At 53.4% G+C, this 18,693-nt stretch overlaps 5 protein-coding genes across 5 annotated transcripts; 3 read left to right on the top strand and 2 right to left on the bottom strand.

The window, feature by feature from the left end:
* Nucleotides 1-431: 431 nt before the first annotated feature.
* Nucleotides 432-5,490, top strand: PG985_015652 (uncharacterized protein; the record flags this gene model as incomplete). Its single annotated transcript, XM_066835418.1, has 9 exons — nucleotides 432-544; nucleotides 608-1,446; nucleotides 1,502-2,384; nucleotides 2,438-2,668; nucleotides 2,727-2,957; nucleotides 3,047-3,322; nucleotides 3,376-3,881; nucleotides 3,935-4,674; nucleotides 4,741-5,490. 9 exons carry the CDS (start codon nucleotides 432-434, stop codon nucleotides 5,488-5,490), a joined length of 4,569 nt encoding a protein of 1,522 aa, XP_066676621.1.
* A 532-nt stretch (nucleotides 5,491-6,022) lies between these two features.
* PG985_015651 (uncharacterized protein) lies at nucleotides 6,023-7,150 on the top strand (the record flags this gene model as incomplete). The annotated part of the gene is made up of 2 exons (XM_066835417.1): nucleotides 6,023-6,372; nucleotides 6,472-7,150. The coding sequence occupies 2 exons, from the start codon at nucleotides 6,023-6,025 to the stop codon at nucleotides 7,148-7,150; spliced, it is 1,029 nt and encodes a 342-aa protein (XP_066676620.1).
* Nucleotides 7,151-7,882: 732 nt separating this feature from the next.
* On the bottom strand, nucleotides 7,883-9,859 carry PG985_015650 (uncharacterized protein; the record flags this gene model as incomplete). Its single annotated transcript, XM_066835416.1, has 4 exons — nucleotides 7,883-8,113; nucleotides 8,177-9,527; nucleotides 9,586-9,667; nucleotides 9,736-9,859. 4 exons carry the CDS (start codon nucleotides 9,857-9,859, stop codon nucleotides 7,883-7,885), a joined length of 1,788 nt encoding a protein of 595 aa, XP_066676619.1.
* Nucleotides 9,860-14,870: 5,011 nt separating this feature from the next.
* PG985_015649 (Alpha-galactosidase) lies at nucleotides 14,871-15,218 on the bottom strand (the record flags this gene model as incomplete). The annotated part of the gene is made up of 1 exon (XM_066835415.1): nucleotides 14,871-15,218. One exon carries the CDS (start codon nucleotides 15,216-15,218, stop codon nucleotides 14,871-14,873), a length of 348 nt encoding a protein of 115 aa, XP_066676618.1.
* Nucleotides 15,219-17,409: 2,191 nt separating this feature from the next.
* Nucleotides 17,410-18,360, top strand: PG985_015648 (uncharacterized protein; the record flags this gene model as incomplete). Its single annotated transcript, XM_066835414.1, has 3 exons — nucleotides 17,410-17,671; nucleotides 17,746-17,868; nucleotides 17,933-18,360. 3 exons carry the CDS (start codon nucleotides 17,410-17,412, stop codon nucleotides 18,358-18,360), a joined length of 813 nt encoding a protein of 270 aa, XP_066676617.1.
* Between the last annotated feature and the right edge of the window lie 333 nt (nucleotides 18,361-18,693).

The following is an 18,693-nucleotide window of genomic DNA, read 5'->3' as shown; positions in this document are numbered from 1 at the left end:
TGGCCCGTGCAGTACAGGGAATGGGCAGTACGTACCCGCTGCCCGCGAATCATCGACCAATTGGTCGGCCCACTTACTACTTTGGCGGCACTCAATTTGATCGCTGGGCGCCTGCCCTGTCTGCTGTGCCAAGACCGTTTATTGAGGGATACTACTAAATTTACTATGTATATCCGAGTTTTTACACCCTCACTTGAGTTGGTAGCCAACCTTGGAAATTCTATGTTAGATTCTACTTCGCAAGTGGGCGGAAACGAACAGTGGTTTCTTGACTCTAAACATCTTTTCATTTCTTCGAACTACAAGGCATTTTTGGCTACCCATCCTGCGTGCCCTAGTAGAATGGGAAAATCATCGTAACCGCCCACATAACGAGACATCATATAAGTGATTGGGACTGAACTCGTCGAGGCTCCTCCACCAAAGCCAATATGGCTGTCAATGAAGCAACTGCAAAATGCTTCCCAGACTTGGGGCAGCCATCCTTCAACCCTAAGCATGCTGTCACATTCATTGAAGGGCAAAATCTTGACGTCCAGGCTGCGTAGGTTTCTTCATCCCCGCTGCCGATAGTAGTTTGTGCGGCTTGCTCATACAAAAGTGGTAGGTTGGCCCAGGATGTCTTTGAAGGACTTCTGGGCATCGCCTCCAAGCCCAAGCAGTCCTCGGGCAATGCCTGCGCCAAACTCTGCGGCTTTGTCGAGCAGTGCTCCAAGTCCAGCTCTAGTGAACTAAGCCATTTCGCCTTTGCCCAGAGGACGTCGTTCGATCTGTTCGACTTCTTCGTCGAATGGAACGAGCAAGACCAGCATCGCGCTATGCGCACGGTTTTAGATGTCCTGAACATCGCCATCACTAAAAACCCCGACCCGGTTCTCGGAGGCACGATCAAGTCAAAGATACTCACTGACACGGTTGAAATGATGACTTTACAATCCACAAGGCCGGCGGTGAAGTCTGCTATGACAGCGTTGGACCATTTTCTCCAGAAGAAGCTGCTCTACTTGCCTGCAGTGCTAGAGATATACCGAGATGTGCATCGAAACGATCACAGTTTGACCCCTAGCTGGGAGAGTTTCATCGCCAAGATATTCGAGTGGATGGAGTTACAATATGTCTGGCCCATAGCTGGAAAGCTTCTCGTGACTATTTTCACAAGCCCCTGGGATGAGGCAGGCGATCTAAGGTGTCATCCCGATGCCTGGCACAAGTTCTTACGCCAGGGGCTAGCTATAAACGTCGAGTATCTTGAAGTTGTCAAGCTATACGTGCTCATGCCGATCTTCAAATCAGACCATGACCAGGCTATGAAATACCTGGAACTTCTATTCTCATTGCAGAATCTTACATCAGAGGACCGCGCTGATCTCGGCCTAGACTCAATCCTCTGGCTTGCAGCACTTGAAGCAGGAAAGAAAGTCGGTGCCGTTGGTGAACCTAGCGATGGTATGAAACCCCTGCTTTTTACCCTTACTCTGAATCTGCTTGCTGATGGCTCCAGATTCCGACTCTCAACTCGCAGCAAATGTTCTAGAAGACATCCTTTGCCACTCATCGCATGAGGCACGTTCTTCTGCTGTGTCTATCCTCATTGCGTCGCCTTCTACATCCAGGCCGTACGCAGTATCGTCACTCAACCTGCTCCGTAAACACCTGCCTGCATTCCATGCCGATACTGACGCAAAGTTTCGATACGACGTACTTGGCCATTCTCGGAATATGATCAAACGAATCATGGGAGCCATTGCTTCTCTTCAGAAGGAGAAGGAACGGGCTATGAAGAAGGCTTCCAAGAAGGGAATGTCGGCAGATGAAATTGACACAGTGACAAAGGAACACGTTGCTTTCGTGAACTGGTATATCGGCTTCCTCAAGGACGAACTAGTTCCCACTGCGTCCTACCAGCGTCACATCACTTCCTTGAAAGCCATGGAGTTTGTCTTGAACTCAGGGGTACTTCAGGGAGACCCGGCTTTTTCTCTCTTGGACACCACTTGGCTACGAGTTGTGCTGGACCTAGTGATGGATCCTTTCGATGATGTTAGGGAAACGGCAGCATCCCTTATAGCAACGCTATCGCTTATTAGCAGGGACTCGTCCTCCGATGCCCCTATTCGTGGTCTCCCTCGGTCCTTCGTTTCAGAGCTTGACGAGTTCTGTCAGCGAGCCAATGCACTTGCAAGCAGGACGTCTAGAGCCGACCACTCAGACGGCGTCGCCCGGCTGTACAAATTATCGTGTCAATGGGCCGCGACAGCGGAAGATAGACTTCTTATCCCAACCAAGGTGGTTGACGACTTGGAATCAAGACTTTCGTCAGCCGAAAAAGACTTGGCCGCGGCGGTGTTAGAGACGCCGGTCCATGGAGGTTTTGCTGCACTCCGGTATGTCAAAGAAAGACGCAGCTGATCTAGTATCGATGCTAACCCTGCGATAGGTATATCTGGGAGGCCCTGTCCAAGACCAAGTATACTCAAGGAGAACTCGAGTCTCTCGAGGCATTACAAAGCCGCTGTTTGAAGTGCTGTGATCGTGTTTGGCAGCTCGTCAGGCACGTATTGTGCGACGATTCCCCGGAGGGCCACCTGCCCGAAGAGCTCGAGGAAGTGGATGGCCTGGACACCAAAGACTTGCTTAGCTACAGCTTCCGTGCTGTCCATGAATCGAGGTTTGTCTTGTGCAGCAATGATGTGATACCGGGCCATACCGTCGCTAACTGATCTTAGTAACCTACTTCGAGCCATGGCCAATAATGCGCAGTTTTGTGGCAAGCCTGGCCTGCTTGCCCCCGACAGCAAGACTTTTGATGCTATAGGCAACTTGACTTTTGACGAGTTATCGAATTTGCGGCATCGGGGTGCATTCTCTACCGTAACCCACACATTCACCGGCTGTTGCCAACAGGTGAAGCATTACCCTCCATCTGGAAAGGGGGCCGAGACCCTTCTGGATCAATGGTATAAGGTAACTAACTCTGCTTGTCCTACGGGCTCATGGATTATATACTGATCGGCACAGGGCGCCATCCATTGCATATACTCCCAAGCATCCACGACTCGGAGGTCGGCAGGCATACCGGCCCTTATCGTGGGCATTCTCTCGCCAATGCAGAAAACCCTTCATTCCCCGCCGTCATGGAGAAGTTGCGCAGCATCGCTCAGGAGCCTGCATTGATATCCCAAACAGACGGCTCGAACTTACCGCAGGTTCATGCACTGAACTGCATCAAGGATATCTTCAAGAGCTCTTACCTCAGCAAGCGAGCAGAGTCCTATTTAACTGAATCTTTGCAATTGGCAGCGGCCAGCTTGAGGTCCGAAGTGTATGTTTTGCCCCGTCTTTGTCTTAACCACTTCATGTAACTGACCAGAACAGATGGGCCATCCGGAATTGTGGCCTCATTCTTCTACGAAGTCTCATCGATTGCTTGTTCGGCACCAACGAGAGCAAAACATCCATGGAGGCTGGCTGGGATGGACGCACGACAAGGATCGCCTGGCACAAATACAAAGACCTTCCGGCAGTGATAGTGAACCTCCTCGAGTTGGGTCAACCCTCCATCACATCGCAGCAGGGCGTCGTCGTCACAGCCGAGTCGGTGTTCCCCGCGCTGGACATAATTCGACGGGCTGGTCCTCCCGAAGAGTTCAAGAATACACTGTTCGACCTCGTAGCATCCTACCTCAACAGCCGATTTTGGCATGTTAGGGAGATTACAGCCCGTACGCTCTGCTCCTTTTTGCTTAAGCCGAACTGGATTCAACCTGTTCGGGATTTGTTGAGCGAGTCTAACTCCTCTGCCAACCGTTTGCATGGTACACTGCTCACTTTCAAGTTTCTGCTCGAGCGGCTGCGAGATGTTATGCCCGAGCAACTGCATTGTAAGTCCGCCCCCTCACATGCTTCAGTTTAAATACTGACTTACAAATGGCAGTACACCGGGAGGCCTTACCCGAGGTCTTGGAAGGAGTTCGGGACTCAAACAACAGCTTCCATGCTTGCGCAGAGGCGCGTGCTGTGTATTTCGAAATCGTCACGATAATCAATTCCTTGGGCTCTCAAGTTCAGCCTGGAGAGATGGACAGCATAGGACTCATCCAACCAAATGTCCTGCCAAGCGAAGACAGCACGGCCCGAGCAAAAATCAGCTCTGCTTTACTGGGGTCAAAACAAGCGCAGTGCGTTGCCGACTTCGATATTCGCCGGGCGGCAAGCGGCGCGACAAGCCCCAAAGATCTCAGACTGGATCCTCTAGTGGATGCCGATGTCAACGTCGCCTGCGACACGTTGGAGACGATACTCGCATACGAGGCGCCGCTGATGGGCAGTGTGGAGGTTTCTGCACGCCTCGTAACCCTGTGCATGTCGGCATGCATGGAGTCAACCGAGTCTGAGCTTCGAACGCTCGCTTTGGGTGTTATCACAAAACACTTGGATATGCTCCTGTCGTCCCCGCGCGGTGACTTGGTCCCTTCTAGTGCAGACATATCCGCCCTCTGGGCTGACTTGCAGGCCAAACCCATGAATCCAGGCCTGGCCGACGCCATTGTAGAAAGCAGCGGGCCTATACTGGCAGCTGTTATTGCCAGCTCTGAAGCGACAATGGGGGAAGACATGCAGCAATGGCTGAGGTCTTGGGGCGAAATGATGAGTCGCGCAGGACTTGCTGACAATGTAAGTACCAATCAAAACCTCTTCCTCTTTTGGCATGAAGTGATCTGATACTTATTGCTTCTCCAGACATTTGACAACCGCATGGCTGCGGCTCTCTCGCTCACGGCTTTCTCAAGGCATGTCAAACTGGAAACCAAGCACGATGCCCACCTACCGTGGCTGTTGGCCCTGTACGATGCGCTCAACGACGACGACGAGGAGATCCGCGAGGTTGCTGCGACGGCCACGGAGCCCATCCTGGGGAGGTCGGTCGTTGCCATGGAAGGGAACCGCCGCCTGCTGGCGTGGCTCGTGGAGCATTACGGGGCCACAGGCGAGTTCCGAAGCCAGGTCGCATGCCGCATGATGGGCCATTACCCCCTGGCTAGCAAACTGAGCGAGTCTGTCCTCGGGCAGTGGCAGCCGGCCGAGCAGCAGCTCGCTTCGGCCATGCGGTTCGACGACTCGCTCTTCGTGATCGAGGAGCAGAACCTCTACATCGACGAGGTGCGCGAGGCGAGGCGGTGGAGAGAGGCCTTCAGGGGTATTTCGTACGAGAACGGCGGCCAGGACGGGGCGCTCGCGGCCTTGGTAGAGTGGACGAGCGCTGGGCTGCAGGCCTTGGCCCAGCTCGCCGAATCCGACGACGGCGTCCTGGGGTGGGCGTCCAAGCCCGAGGTCTTCGCCATATGCGACCGCGTCGTCAATCTGGGTGCGGCGCTGGCTGGGTCGCACGCAGGGGTAAAAGAGGGACTCCAGAGGTTCTTCGAGGCGGGACAGAAGTCGAGGGTGCATGGGCTGCTGCTGGCGATGTGCGAGCTGGAGAACTCGGCTTAGTTTGGGACATGTTGGGGGAAACTAGATATAACAACACAATCATCTGTTTATAAAATATATTCATTGAGACTTGTTATTGCCTATCTGATGATGACTTATGCGTATTTGTTTGTAGTACTATACAGAGAGTACTTATAGGAACTCGGCGATCCTCGTATTAGAAGATTACCTAAGTCCCACCCTCTCCCTATCCATTCCCGGTACTTGACGGGTCTCCACAAAATCGGACGCTTTGGCGACAGCAGCCGAAAATCTCAGAATTCAAAGTCGGTTAAGCTCTCTCCCCCTAAACTCCATCCATTTCTATTCCTATTTGGCCGGCAAAAGGTATCCACTAACATCAAGAACCTCAATCTTCAATTCGCGGGACCCACACACCTCTGGGCCAATCTACAATTGACAAACTTGCTATACCCTTTTTGTTATTGATCGATCATGACGTGAGAAGACCGGGAAACGCTGGTACTCACCTATCCAAGAAAGAAAGAACGAAAGAAAAAAAAGGGGGGGGGAAAAACGCACAGAGCCCATCATGTCTTTTGCTTCCTCCACCATGAAAGCCCAGCCCACGATCCCTCCGGACAGCAGCAATAACCTCTACCATGAGACGCTCCAGCTCGTCCGGCCGCTGCAGCCGCTGCTCGCCGGCTTCAACCACCGCAACAAGAACCAGCACCGCGTCGCGACCTGGTGGGCCTCCTTCAACATGCTGCGCCGGCACGTGACCAAATGGGCCGACGAGCTGGACCAGCAGGCCCAGGCGCGTCCCAAGAAGCGGAAGCGCACCGCTGCCGGTGACGGTAGCGAGAAGAAGGACGAGGGGGGTCCGGCTGAAGTGCGGGGGCTTTGGCTGCGGGACGTGTTGGTTCCCAAATGCTACCTGTAAGTGAAAGAAAGAAATGATCGATGCACTCACTCACCTGTCTCGACGAAGGCAAAATAAGACGATTACATTGGCTAACTAGAACTCCTCCTATAAAGAACATTCTCGCAGCTCGCGGCAGACAACCAGTTCGCCCCCCTAGGCCTCGTGCTCACAGGAGCCCTGGCCCAAGCCTACAAGGCGTGCGTGCGCCTCGTAGGGGAAGCGCCGTCCGAGCGCGAGGAAATGGCCACGAGGCTATCAAAACCAGCCGTGGCAATCTCTGACGAAGCCGCTGGCTCTCCTGCTGCGGCTACCGCAGAGAAGGGAATGAAGGCGACATCGAAGGACACTTCTTCTTCTTCCTCTTCTGCAGCCAAACGACAAGTTTCTGCCATAATCGGCGACGACGACGTAGGCCAAGTCATCTCCCGCGACTCGGTCCGCGCCGCCGCCGCCGCCCCAAAAACCGGCCGGGACCCGCTCGCCGAGGAGGAGGAGGCGAAGGCGCAGAAAGCCAAGCGGAGGAAGAGGGCCGTTGCTGGTGTTGTTGACCCCACGACAGAAGAAGATGTAAGGCACGAAAGGAAGAAGAAAAAGAAGGCGCAGTTTGATGACGGTACGGCAGCTGCTGTCGCTGGTGACGGTGACGATGGCGAGAAGAAGAAAAAGAAGGGGGCGGCCGTGACGGGGCGACCCAAGGCCAGAGACGGGGAGAAGCCGCCAGAGGAGAAAAAGAAGAAGAAAAAGTCGAAGAAGGGCGACGAGTTCGACAGCCTCTTCAGCTCGCTATTCTAAGGGGTTGGGAAAGACTGCATACATAGTGCTATGTATATTGGGTATACCTAATGAGCCATTAATCCCCGGGCTGAACAATATCACTATATCACTTCATTCAACCACGACAAGATGGTTTCAATTATTTGCATTTTGGGGAAACTCGGGGGATACAGACGTGATAAATCAGATTAAGCTAAGTTTTTGTAAGAAAGGAGACGCTTTTCTGCCGGCTGTAACCAACGCCCAAGTATCAGGCTCTTCGGTTGGCAACAAGGCGGCAGATTTCTCTTCCATACCCTTGCCTATCAAGGGCACACACATTGTGTTGTACTCCCACCTGCGCAAACCAAAACAAGGCACAAGTCGGCACGGGCCCATTCGTCGCATCCTTGGGCTCCGCAGCCCCCTCAGCAGCCGAAAGCCACCTCGTTCATACCAAGCAGACCAACTTAGGCCCCTCGAGCGGCAATGTACTAGACGAAGGCGTACGGCACTGTTCATACCAAGTATAGTCCAGTATACACTGAATACCCCTTTACATCGTATGTCCGTTCATGAGTATGGTATAATCGCTGAAAATCCAATAAGCACTTGCTCAATGGCCTTCATCTTCCGCTATAGAGTATTCCGCCTCTTCCAGTCCCATAAAGTATTCCACCTCTTCAAGCCCCATCTATGTCCCATCTGGTTCATCTGGTTCATCCGGGCAATGATCCGTGCGCATCTGAGATGTTCGAATGCGTCAAACTCCTAGGCAACCAAGGATCGATATGACCAAATGCGAGCCCTCATGTCACCAGAGCCGGTCGCGAAGAATCCACCAACTGGGCTGGGCGCAACGGAGATAACGCTGTTCTTATGTCCCTGGAGCATGAGCTGTGTGAATCCGGTACGAGGGTCCCAGAACTGGACGCCTCGGTCCTTGGAGCCAGACAGTACCCAGTTGTTGTCAGGGGTAAGAGCAACACTGAGAACGAAGTCCTACAAAATATTAGCATCACTAAGCTCCGTCGTTTGGGTGGCTGATAAAGGTTCAAAACTTACTCTGTGACCTTCGAATGTCTTGACGCATTTACCGCCCTTAACCGGTGCGTTGGCGGGGTTCCTGGGTGCCGAGAGCTCCCACATCTTGATAGTCTTGTCCAAGCTACCACTGACCAGGTCCCTTCCGTTGGGCGAGAAGGCCACCGAGTAGACACTGTCCTTGTGGCCATCAGGTCCCTCGAGACGCTCCAGAAGATACCCGGCGTGGATGTCCCAGACACGTACACTCTTGTCCAGAGAGCCGGCGGCGACGTACTTGGTATCGGGGGAAATGGCGACGGTGGTGACTCCATCCTCGATACTGAGAGTCATCAACGATCCACCCGTTTCAATATCCCACAAGCGTACTGTCCTGTCGCCACTGCCAGACGCGATGATACGGCCATCGCGGGAGAAATCAAGCGAGTAGATATCTTGCTCGTGGCCCGAAAAGGTGTTCCGAATAGTTCTCTGCTGAATGTCCCAAACACGAATGAGTTTGTCCTCGGCACCGGTGGCGAGGTACTTGCCGTCGGGGCTGAAGCAGACGCTCCTGATATACAGATCACCAGAAACGTCGGCGTTCTCATCCTGCAGCACGCACACTTTTTCGCCGGTGTTGACATCGTAGATTTGGGCAGATCTGTTGCATCCAGTTGCCACGTATTTACCGTCATGGCTGAAACGAACGCAGCACACGACGCTCTGGTGGTCGAGAGTGTGCACGAGGTCGACATCCAGCATGCGCGGAACCTGCTGGTTGAAGATGACAAACCAGTCGTCGCGTGTCTTCTTAACATGAGCTGGCAGACGGTCAGGGTCGAGGTCCCCCAAAGCATTGTTCACGACAGGGCCTGGGTGGGGAGGCATTGGGCCTCTATGGTCGGGTGTCGGGTGGTTCTGGACCTGGGGGGAGGCACCAGGGCCAGGATACGGCATAGGTGTGTTGATCTGCGGGGTTGCGGGACCAGTCGGTGGTCTCCCGATCGCACGCTTGGCACCCGGTCCGGGACTAGCGGTGCCCTGAGGAGGCTGGCCGGGGAAGCCGTTCGGGGCCGGGCCTTGCTGGTAAGGCTGTACGAAAGGAGGCTGTTGCGAGGGGGGAGGCGGTGGGGGAGGCGGCCCCTGGAGACTGGGAGGGGGCTGCATCTGGTGAGGTGGCCCAGGCGGTGCCTGTTGCTCCTGGGGCGGCGGTTGAGGCGGGAGGCCAGTCTGGCTGCCTCCGGTCATGACACTCGAAAAGAGGTTGTTGCTGGCTCCGATTGATGGTGGAGGGGGGCCATGCTGAGGCGGACCGGGCATGCCTTGCTGCGGCGCGCCTCCTCGGGCCTGGTCTAGCTGGCGGCGCAGATGCACGAGCTCCTCTTCATACCTTTAGGGCACTTGTTAGCTCTGATAGAAAAGCTCCTCGTCGCTTTCGAGCTACTCACTTCTGTTTGATAGTCATGTGCTGTTGCTCAAGCTGGTAGACCTTTTCACGGACCAGCTGGGCTTCTTGGACCTGCTGCTGGACTTCATAGCGCGTCAGCCTATTGCCCATATGGCATAGCAGTGCCGCTTTGTCGCGGCAAAGGACTTACTCTGTTGCTCGTAGCCCTCATTGAGTCGCACCTGAGCATCAAACTCGGACCGGATTTGGTCCAAGAGCTCGTTCAGGCGAGGAGCGGCATTCTGCGGAAGCCCGCGGTGGGGATACATAGACATCTTGATCAAAGGCGCTGTCGCGCAAGTCCTGTTTCAATGATGTTCGATAGCAAAGCGAACCAGTCTAGGACACGGTTTCGGAACACGAGTTTGCGTTTCCGCGTCGGATCTTCGCAAAGGTCGCGGAGGTGGATTCGCAATTCGATTTAGGCTGGCCAGTCTCCCAAAGGTAGATGAGAAAAGACTTTAATGCTATCCCGGTTAATGGCCGTCTTGGGTGTTTGCGACGAGATCGGGAAGGCTATTTTGTTTACCTTTTCTAGAGATCTATACTCTCGGTCCGTCGACCTCTCCCGATGAATTGAATAACAATTATGCAATGGCGAAGCCTGGTGATGTTTTTGCGGGGTGCAAACACGACGCGGACGGGGCCAGGATATCGTGAGGCTTGGACGGCTAGCTGGCGGCAGGACGCGACAGAGACGGCTAGGAGAAGGCGAGGCTAGACGAATGCGACACGACGAGTCCCCTCAGACGACAGTGAGGTAGACCACTGGCGTTGGGAGGGCCTAGACAGACGGAAATAAACGGGCCGGCGTTTGCAAGGGCTGTTGTGGTTGGGCGAAGGAGTTGGAAAGGACGATGATGGAATTGAAGCCTGTGACCGGGCGGTGATGTTTTGAGAAAAGGATCGAGAGAAAACGGGAAGAAGTGAGAAGTTTACCCAGATTTGTTCTGGGTCCGTCCTTTGCTGCTGCTGCAGGTCGACTAGCACAGGTCCGCGTTAGTGAGGGTCGCCCTTGTACAGTACCGTCCGTTCATTCGGCCCACCTCTTTTGGCTTGGAAGGTTGGAAAAGCGGGTACTCTCTGGGGCTGTCTGCTGGGTAGCTGCTGGGCGGCCACTGATGTAGCCACTGCTGGCGACTGGGTAGCTACTGGCGACTGGGTACTGGCTAGCTGGGCCGAGAAGCGATGGGTGATTGATGGGACGTCTGTGCTTACCATCAAATCAATCTAATAGGTAAGACCGTGGATCCCCCATGGATTTGATGTATCCTGGTTCCTAGGTGCGCGTCTCATCTGATGCCATTGCTGCAGTATACTACCAAGCATACCCGTACAACTAGTATGTAGGTACTTGACCTATGTGAGTGCATGTGTAATGTACCTAACAGAGGTAGGCCAGGCCCCGATACTGCTGCCGCTGGACCTCCTTCGCATATGTACGCAGACTTACCCAGCTAGGTAGGTAAGCACTGGATGGGTGGGTGGATGTGGTGTGGGCGGGCGTGTGCGTGGCAGGGGTGGGGATCTAGCTCGATATAGCGTCACAGCATGGGTGTCTATAGATTTCGGCCGGTACGTACAGCAACAGCCAATGGGACGAGATATGTATGCACAAGTGCTTACTCACATGTACATATGATAATAATGCTTTATCTAGCTTTCCTTTCTTTTTTTGGTCAGGTACAACCTGTATCTTTGCCGGGTTGACGGGGACAAATCAAATCACTGGCCGGGGATGAATGTCCCAGGTTGCCCCCCGGAAAATAGCCCCCGACAGATACCTTTCAGTTCCATGCAGCAGCTCTTGCTGATAGATACGACATAAACCCCCATGCGCCTGCCTGCAGCGAGCGTGCATATCGAGAGATGTAGGCATCCCTGTTTGAGCGAAGCGAATGCCAGAGTACCACAGTACTTTCTCATATTCGCGCGTCCAGGCTGCTTGCTTGGTCAGACCTAACCTATCCGTTGATCCCAGCAACAGTTCACATACAGTCTACATACATACATACAGTTAGGTTGACAGCACGTCGTTCTTGTGGTGGTGGGTGGGCACCGTAAAGCAGGAGACGGGTAACGTAACGCAGCCTTTTCGCGAGACGTCTACCTACGTGCATCAAATATGCACCTTGGGGGTAAATTGACCCACTGGCCGTTTTCCAGTGATCCGATGTCCAACGTATGTAGTAGAGCAATTTGAGCGCCTTAACCACGAAGGATAGAGAGAAATAGAGAGAAATAGAGGGAGGTACAGGGGCCGTGTTGTTTGGCAAACAAGATGGTAAACTGAAGAATCACGAGATGTTCAAGAGCTAGTTTTCTCCAGCAAACCTATGGCGTAGATGCGGCCGTTTTTCTTTTTCTGGCCTTGAATGTATGGGCTTTATTTGCATTAAACGCATTTCGGTATCCCCCGTTCAGTATACACGTATTGAGATGGGAGAGGCCGGCGCAACTTGAAAGATTATTGAAGTTAGATACATACATACACTTCAGCCCGGTACTACCGCATCCATCCCGAAATCCTGACAGCTTTTTAGAGCCCGCACAATCCCGCGGCCGATCAAGAGGTGGCATCCGTGTGAGCTAATGCCCCTGAGCACGGCAAATACGTACATAGGTATGTACATGTAGTTTGTATGTAGCCGGAGCTGCACATGCCTGACGATTGCCAAGCAGGGCTGGTTTATACTAACTAGCTCAGATTCCCACTCAGCAAATTTCTCGGCTTCCTTATGCGTGCGGCCGGCGAGGTGAGTGGCCAAAAGATGCAGCGTGTCGTGTCGGCAGAAAGAGTGGTCGGTGTGGATATCACCTAATGAACACAGGTAGGTAGTTGCAACTGACTCTGCTACATATAGTAGTAGGTATACCATCACTAGCACAGGTAAACGTCCACATGCAGGAAGACACTGCCCTATGGAATCCATGTATACTTAGAAAGAGTGGAGTGGCTCTTACTGGTTGTAGTAGGTAATTTGTTCTACCTAGTCTATTTTGATGTCGAAGGCCATCGATCACCATCTTCTCAAGCCACGCACGTACAAAATACGGGATACATAGCTGTCAGTCAAGACCACTCGCAGGGCTATCACAGCCTAGCAGAAGCCATTACTGATTTAGCACGGGATAGCTGTAGCGTGCTGGGGCAGTTGCGGCGCGGTAATTAACCACCCCACGTCATCGTGGCGGTTGGCGGTGCAGGACTGCTGCTGTATCACAGATCTGCACTGTTCCATTTGTTTCGCTCCCATGACACGATGCGTCTCTACAGGTGCCCTCTTGAAAGATTGTTAAATTTTTAGATCAGACGTACTTATCGGTCAACAACAACGGATGAATTAGACCTTTCAAGCCTCATTTCAAGCCTCATTTTCATATCGCAACACCACCTCACCCGCGTTGACCGATGCATCTGGTCTTTGAAACGCACTCATCTGGTCTAAAAGAGCTTGAAAACGTCATATAATCAATCCGTACTGTGGCTGGCCTGCGCTTACTTGCACGTTTGGTGTAATTTTTCTAACAAACCGCAATGTACCTACAGGGGTTCAGATTTAACAAACTTTCAAGGGGTCGAGTGTAGATGGACAGACCTATCTGTTAAGTAGGGTTTTGTTATTCTCTCGCTCGTGTAGGCAGGTACATGTATGCACTTCATACGTGTGTTCGGCTCGGTTTGCTCCTTCTCTCCAGGTACTCCAGAGGCACTTGTGAGCTCCTGGCAAACAGTCTTGCAGATTGCTCGGTGAAGCCGTCACAACATCAAGGGAGGAGTGAGTGAAGCTGCCTGCTGTTGGGTGTTTGCGCACTCATATCATCGGTGTGCAGGGACTTCCCATCCGGTGTGCAGTCGACCTATCAATCACACACATATAGGGCGCATGTACCGACAGCAGCAGGCCAAGGTGTGGTAGTAGTGGTGGTGGTGGTGGTGGTGTGCTGCCCATGCCTAGGAATCAATCAATTGATCAATTGACTTGATTTTTGTTGGTCCTTTTTCTACCGGCAGGCGGCCTGGCTACCTAGGCAGGGAGGGCAAAGACTAGCGAGACACGCTTCGATTTCCGCCCGATTCCCCTCTTCGGGCCACTCGGGCACAACCGGCTTGCATCAGCTCAGATTGGGGCGGACATATCGGGGATATCGCTCTCGGAGTTTGCTGCAAGATCCTCCAAGGGGGCGATGGGGTCTGTCTAGCAGCGTGGCCTGACTCGCCTGGGCCAAAGCAAAATGCAATTTAGCACAGCCCCGTAAGTAAGCCCAGCAGTAACAATACCTACCTAACGTTAGGTAGGTATGGAGAGTAACGTCCATCGAAGGAAGGTTACATGAAAGCAGCAGGCTGCGGCTGTGAGGAGAGTTCCCAATTAGCCTTTGACCACGAGCCATGCATCTGCAACGCTTAATGCTGCGACGACGGGACGAAGAAAGACACGGTCGGACGTTTTCTGTATCTTGACATCATTGGCATCGCAATGTCCCTGGATAGAAATGTTTCCTCTCGCCGGGCGCCGACCAGCAGCTCAGGGGAGCCTCAGTCGGATCTCGCGGGTTTATCCGAAGCACGCACGCAGCACTGCCTACACGGATACGCATGTCGTGACGGGTTGCTTCAACTCTATCAGCGGCGATTTCTTGGCAGCCGCCCAGCGAGATCTAAGCCGGGATTGACATAGGCACTAGGGTAGAAGGGCTGTTCAAGGTCCGCATTTGCTGTTGCCCGCCAAACAAGTACCATGTCGCGAACATCCTGATGATCGTCATCTCCACGCTGTTTCTTATCAAGCTGGTTGACTTCTCGTAACACCACCATATAACTGCAATTATAGTCGGTATGCAAAAGGGATATTAAACCACTTTCTAAGGGGTTGGTGGCATGATCAACATCTACTTAGTAAGGCTTGGGGAACGTAATGGGCCCACAGCTGAAACGGCTTTCCATCGTACGAGTTGAGAGACAAGTTCGCCCAAGTAACCACAACACAATGTCATCTCAATCAATATTCATCTCTCCTCATCTTCAGTGTTCATCACTATCAACAGAAACAGCAGTTATTGATCACACATTAATAAATTGCTTCTAAACCATTGATTCTATTTGCACATCCTTCAGTAAATATACACCATCTTCAATCATGAGCGTCTTGGAAGGACGCCCGCCGACGACAAAGGGGAAATATAGACACGACGTCAGCTGAAGCTCTTGCGATCCTTGCGAGCCACAAAAGCCTCGAGACCGTAACTGCGCGGCAGTCACCGAGCGCTGTCGATTGGGACCGCTTAGTTACCGTTCTTCTTGCCACCCTTAACTCCCTTGTGGTGAGGCTCGCGCTTGTCGACGGACTGGGCAGCGGCGTCCTCCTCCTCTTGGGTGGTGTGGGCGTCCTCGGCCTCAGCCTCATCATCGTCACGCTTGTTGTTCTTCTTGCCACCCTTGACTCCCTTGTGGTGGGGCTCACGGGCGTCAATGTTGGCGACGGGGGCAGCCATTGCTGGGATGGCGAAGGCTACCAGAGCACCGGCGCCACGGGCAACCAAGTCTCTGTGGCCGGGCAGCTCGAAGCTGTTGACGGCCGAAGCCGCCAAGAGGCCGGAGACGGCAATCTGTACGAGGGAAGGAGTGTACATGGTGAGTGAGTTAGAGAAGGTTTAAAAATGGTTAGGCTGGTCCGGCAGCTGAAGAAATGGCTAATACGAATCAAGGTAGAAGGAGAAGTGAAAGTAAGGTGGTATCAAACCGGTGGAACGAGAATGTGATGATGATAGCAAGAGCCAAGAATGGAGAAACAGATGAGCGAGTTTGAGAGATTTATACCTCTCCCGCATAGTCCTATCCAGGATTCCATGCTGGCGCTAGAAACAAACCTGCCGGGGTTCGTTCACATCAGACGGGGGCGACGACTGGGTGATGGTGTCGGATCGTCTTGTCTCGTCGCGGGTCTCGCGAAGGAGGAACACTCACCGGCGTCGCTTGCCCTGATTCGGCAGGCAGGGCTTTGCGATGCTGGCCATTTTCGGCTGACTAGGGGAGCCTGGTAGCCGCCGCGCACGTCTCGAAGCCATTGCGGTCTGAGGACGGGTGGATAGCCCGGTTGCGTCTGGACCACCTGCGGGAATAGATGCAGCTTGAAAAGTGCCTCCTATACCAGGCCAGGTCCAATCGCGGTGCGCAGGCTGCCAACGAAGTGGATGCTAAGCATTGCCGTCCCCTGGCTAAGATGCGGCTGCGGGCATCCAAACGGCATAGAGACGTTTCCCATATTGGAACGACTAGGGTGGTACAGCCATTGGGCAGGGACAAGGGACGGACCAGCGACAAGCTTCTAAGCCGCGACGAGTTGCCCTTCGGCAGGTAGCGCTGGGTCACCAGGAACGACGTCTGTTGGTTAGAGCTGGACGTTAAGGTACTGGTTCAGGGGCAACATCTTAGATCTCCTGCGGAGCCATGTCACTGCGCATCGATTTCATCTAATTTTTTAGCTATTCGCTCCGTGGGGAAGTTTTGACCCTTGTCGTCTTTGGCGACTTCACACTTGTGAAACGTTTCGCAACAAGGGTGTTTGCCAAGGCCGCCTCGCTACGATGCACCCAAAGACCTTGACAGAGGTTTGGGGTGAAACTGCAAAAGAATAGCAGCAGCGGGACAACGGCATGGCAAAATCCTCTGCAAAGAGGGAGACTTGGCGAACGGGTTGATCCACGAGCCCAAGTCGCTTGGAGATACTGTAGAAACCAAGTAGCCAAGCTGTCAGTCATTCGACGTCGCAGATCATCGACTTCAATCCCACAGGCTCTGGGGTTAGTCAGGTGCAGACAGGGAAGGGTGTTATTCAGCAAGACAGTTTGGTGGCGGGCTCGAGAACCAATCATGTGTGGAAAACATACGTGTAAGATATGCAGATTTCAGTCTGAGGACTGGAAGTGTCCCCGATCTCCGGTTCGGGTTGCGTCTCCCTGGTGGTTGCATAGCAATTGAAAATCCCCCAGAAACCCCAACATGGAGAGGGAAAAGAGGGAACATTGAAGGAAAAGACTGGAGCGTCAGCTACACCACGTGAAAAAGGTCGCCTCTAAGCTCTGGCAGCCAAACAATTTAGACTGGGACCTCGCTCACTACCTACCTAGCTAGCTGTAAGCTTAACAAGCCTCGTCTGCTCAGCTTTGGTCCACTATTCCGTCCATTTTCCCAGGGCTCACTTTCCCTTACCAGACTTCTTAGAGGCTCCAGGAGGGGTCCCCGTCGGCGGCTGACGTAAAAACGTTCGGATTCAGGACCAGCCGTTCGGGCACCCCTGTCGGTCTTGGCGGTATGAGACGTCGCGACAATGTTTGAAGCCAAGCGTCGATCCCCCTGGCTCTTCGTTTGATCTCGACAATTCTTTCCACGCCTTTCCCCATTCTCTTGGTTTGCCGTGTTCCATTCAGTCGGTTGTCAAGCCCTTGCTAGCATTGAGCTGGGTGCCGTCGATCCCTGAAGCGGTTGGGAGGGTTTCTTTTTGACTGTGAAAGCATTGGTGACCGAGTCGTCCTCTTTGGTTTCATCGTAGCGGTGGGTAGTCTGGTGTATGCGCGCCTGTGTACAATGCCAACGTGAATGGGGACTGTCTATGCCATCGGACTGGACTCCGATGCGTCCGCTCCTCTCCTTCTGAGAGTCTTTTGGCCAATTTCCCTTCTTCCTTTCTTTCCTTCTCTTCCTCTCTACACGTTCTAGACGAACGCCGCTCTAATCTTCAGTTTCTTTCGTTGCACCTGGCGTGCCGTTCTTTATCGTCCAATACATTTTGTTGTTTGTTCTAATCGGATTTGTTTCGTTTCAATGTCTAAGTTTTACCGTTCGCTCCAAACGGTGCAGGAGGAAGAGCCTCTGACCGGCGGTGATGACGAGCTCAGTGAAAAGCATACCTGGAAGTCGGGCACAGAGTCGTCTCTGTCCAAGAGACTATCAAAGATAACGCCATACTGGCAGTGGATAGCTCACATCCTCCTGCTGTCCCTGTCATTGACGATTCTCGCTCTATCGTTCTGTGTCAGATCCTCCAGACACTGCCCTGTCAGTGAGCGGCCACCGGAGACATATTGTAAGTTTCAATGACTAGAACGGCCCGACCCTCAGGCCTCAATTCTACGGGTAGACTAACATGGACAACAATAGCTCCGGCGCTATCGGCTATCAAATATGAGATTCAGCATTTCGATCTCCCACCCGTTCCGGAAGGACCCTTTATTGGAAAGGGTCCCGAGGTCGACAAAATGTGGGATTACATCACAGATGATGGTAAGGGCTGGCTCAGACCTATAAAGAAAGGCCACAGCACCCGGGCTAACAATACACGCACTAGTTCCCGACACCATGGTTTCCCGCGAGGAGATGATCAAGATGGGTCTGGACCCCGAAGGCGCGCTCGAGATCACCAACCCGGCAACTGGGGAGAAGGGGTACCGGGTCGCCGTGGAGGTGTTCCACCAGCTGCACTGCCTGAACCTGATGCGGCAGGCCAACCACAAGACGCACTACGCGCCCCTGGGCGGCGACACGGCGGCGCCCAAGCACGACCTGCACAACCACATCGACCACTGCATTGACGCGCTGCGGCAATTCGTCATGTGCCAGGGCGACGTCAACGTGTTCGCCTTCCGCTTCCCCTTCAACGACGGCGACCCATGGCCCGACTACACCACCCCCCACGTCTGCCGCAACTACGAGGGCATCCGACAGTGGGCCTTCGACCACGGCGTTCCCCAGGTGCCGGGAGAGCCCGATCACTAGGGGCGTGATGAGTCGGACGGTTTATTTTGGGCCTGGTCAAGCCCTGTAGGTATTTGTTTAGCGATATACTTCGAGAATAGACAAACCCGTTTCCACTTGGACACCATTCCCAAACACTCCAAACACTCCACAGAATAAAGTACTGCGTGCGGAGTATCGTATGATGGCTGTAGTATAGGTAGGGCATGTTTAAGACAAATGTTTCGAAACTTGTTTGTTGAGTCGGGGAGCTATGTGTGATGCATCCGTGGCCCGCAACGGGCGCTAGATTCTGCCGGCAGCAGTGTATTCCACGTCGCCGGAGACGACCCGGCGATGGCATGTGGAAACACT

Source organism: Apiospora marii (assembly GCF_038362585.1).
Source record: "Apiospora marii strain CBS 49790 chromosome Unknown utg000013l_segment0_segment0, whole genome shotgun sequence".
Classification (NCBI taxonomy): Eukaryota; Fungi; Ascomycota; class Sordariomycetes; order Amphisphaeriales; family Apiosporaceae; genus Apiospora; species Apiospora marii.
This window is presented reverse-complemented; position numbering and strand designations above follow the sequence as displayed.